The sequence below is a fragment of the Austrofundulus limnaeus genome, unplaced genomic scaffold (genome assembly GCF_001266775.1).
Source record: "Austrofundulus limnaeus strain Quisiro unplaced genomic scaffold, Austrofundulus_limnaeus-1.0 Scaffold597, whole genome shotgun sequence".
Taxonomy (NCBI): Eukaryota; Metazoa; Chordata; class Actinopteri; order Cyprinodontiformes; family Rivulidae; genus Austrofundulus; species Austrofundulus limnaeus.
In genome coordinates, this window is record NW_013952999.1 from 40,838 (window position 1) to 43,710 (window position 2,873).

Below are 2,873 nucleotides of genomic sequence, written 5' to 3' on the forward strand. Positions count from 1 at the left end.
GCAGCTTTTAGTTTTTAATATGAATTTACAATATGGTCACCCAACACTTAACAATAGCCTCTACCTCAAGAGGTAGAGTAGCCTAATGGCTGGCTCACTGCTGCCAATTAGCATCATTTTTATGTTGTAGTTCAGCCTCTGACCACTAGTTGGCAGCAGTGAGCCCCACTAGTTGGCAGCAGTGAGCCTGGCTCACTGCTGCCAACTAGTGGTCAGAGGCTGAACTACAACATAAAAATGAATGGCTGGCAGGAAAGTTGACATTGTAAACATTGATAAAAAATCGATACAGGGCTTTAGAATATCGATACAGTATCGGGAAATAAAATATCGCGATACTTCAATGTATCGATATTTTCTTACACCCCTAGTGTGTAGTCATTGTTCTGGCAACACTGCACTGCGTTCTCTTGTTTTATCCGAGTCATTGGGCATCAGTTTCGCAAAAGTATTCCTGCAGCAAATAAGACGTGCGCGTGTTCGACATTTTCTGTTCAATTTGACACGAAACTGTTTCAGAGATTTAAAAAAAAACAGAGCATTTACTTTATTTGACAATAAAGGCAAAAACAACATTCCAGCTGATTGAGTGTTGATGTTTACATTAGGCAGACAGGAGAGATCAATGCTGACCTGTGCTGTTTCTCAGCAGATGGATCAGAAAATGAGTATCTACCTGCAGATTAACAATACGCTTTAAAAGAGTTTTAAATAATGTGTATCAAAACAAACATAAAATGTTGGGTTTTGTCTTAAATAAGTTACTTCAAGCTTTCAGTGAACTGTGACGTGGAACAGTTTTTTATATTATTGTTGAATGTATCTGTGGACTGAAGTGTTTGATTCTACAGTTAGTTGTTAAGATGTTTATGTAGGTTCAGGTAGTTTTAATGTTAGTTTCACTCTTCCTTGTCATGGCTAAAGGAGGCCTTTCTGCAAGCACTTCACCAAAACACTGTTTTGTCAAAATTACAGTCAAATTAAGGGGGAAAAATGACAACGTTGTGAAGTTTTGTCAGTAGTTGTAGATTAGAAGCAGCTCCTCTTACCCCCTGTGAGTCTTTGACAAAGTAGCTTCCACTGGAGCCCTGGTAGATCCTCTCCGGGTAGATGCCCTCCTCTATGGCTCGTTCGGCCTTACGAATGATCTCTCTAAACTCGGGATCTTCTGGGAACTCGTTCCTGTGCGGCTCCCTGGACGCGTTCCCCCGGTCCCGGTCCAGGAGCGGCTGTCTCTCCCGGCTGCGCTCCGGACTGCTGGCCGGGATACGCACCACAGAACCCGGTGTGCTTCCGAACGCGCCCCGGGGGCTGGCGGGCTCTGCGGGGCAGTAGCTAAACCCACCCGAATCCACCAGGAGCGGGGAGACAAGCGGACTCGTCTCATCCATACTTCAGAGGTGGTCGAGTAGTTGTTGTGTCTTCTGTGAAGTGGTTTAAAAAAGGAGAAAGAAGGCGAAAAAGAAGCAACAACAAAGCTGGGATAGCTGTTTTGTTGTAGCATTGGCTAAAAGGAAAACACAGCAAGAGAAGAGAAAATCAGATGACTGTCAGCTTCCGGGAAGAGGCGGGACATGTTGAGTGGTTTGATCAGTAACCAATCAGCGATCAGAACCCAAATTTCCTACGCTGATTGGACACGGTTATTCCCTACACGGGAAACATGTGAGAACTTATTAACTCAATCAATTAACTGTACAAAAAGGCTTTTGATAAACGTTTTGTGATTTACAAGGTAAATTATGGAAATAAGAAGTTTTTAGTTTTCCCTCAAATACCAGAAGAGTAAATAAATATTCTTTGCTGGTCTTTAAAATTCTAACATCTAGTATCTGTTGCACATTAAGGACATCCAATTAAAACAAAAAATACATATAAATAACATTGTCATAGAATATCTGAATAACAGGATCCACTTTGTGATATAAATATTTGCCATTAATTAAATGTTTTTGTTCTCCAATTTGTATTTTAAAAAAACTCACCATGAGCTGGAATGAGCTCACTTGCGGGACAGATGTGGACCCCGTCAATTATGATGACCCTAAACTAATATAATTCACATTTAAACACTTTATCCATCCATCTATTATTGAGTCCAAATTTGAGATCTTTGGTTCCAACCACCGTGTCTTTGTGCGACGCATAAAAGGTGAACGGATGGACTCTACATGCCTGGTTCCCACTGTGAAGCATGGAGGAGGAGGTGTGATGGTGTGGGGGTGATTTGCTGGTGACACTGTTGGGGATTTATTCAAAATTGAAGGCATACTGAACCAGCATGGCTACCACAGCATCTTGCAGGTTTGTGTTTAGTTGGACCATCATTTATTTTTCAACAGGACAATGACCCATAACACACTTCCAGGCTGTGTAAGGCATAGATTCTCAAACTGGGGTCCCACAACCCCCAGGGGTCCGTGAGAGTTATGTTAGGGGTCCTCAAAAGATTTCACTAAATTATTAATTTGGTTTTTATCTTTTTAAATGCATTGAGAACAATGAACTAATAAAACAAACTAAACTAAAACACATATTCCCATGGCATTTGGGGGTTGAAATGACAGTAAATTATCTTTTAAAACAGCATCGGGTTTATGAGGGGTCCCATTTTATTTTATTTTGCCCTTGTAAGGGGTACCCAGACCCAAAGCATTTGGTAAGCGTGTAAGGGCTATTTGACCAAGAAGGAGAGTGATGGGGGTGCTGCGACAGATGACTTGGCCTCCACAGTCACTGGACCTGAACCCAATCCAGATGGTTTGGGGTGAGCTGGACCGCAGACTGAAGGCAAAAGAGCCAACAAGTGCTGAGCATCTCTGGGAACTCCTTCAAGACTGTTGGAAAACCATTTCAGGTGACTACCTCTTGAA

At 42.1% G+C, this 2,873-nt stretch overlaps 1 protein-coding gene across 1 annotated transcript in view; it reads right to left on the bottom strand.

Moving 5' to 3' along the window:
* Positions 1-1,568, bottom strand: part of pi4k2a (phosphatidylinositol 4-kinase type 2 alpha) — a gene marked incomplete in the record, with an annotated part of 13,465 nt that extends 11,897 nt beyond the window's left edge. The window contains 1 exon segment of the mRNA XM_014026864.1: positions 1,050-1,568. Within this exon segment, the coding sequence (XP_013882318.1) occupies positions 1,050-1,391 (342 nt within the window).
* Between the last annotated feature and the right edge of the window lie 1,305 nt (positions 1,569-2,873).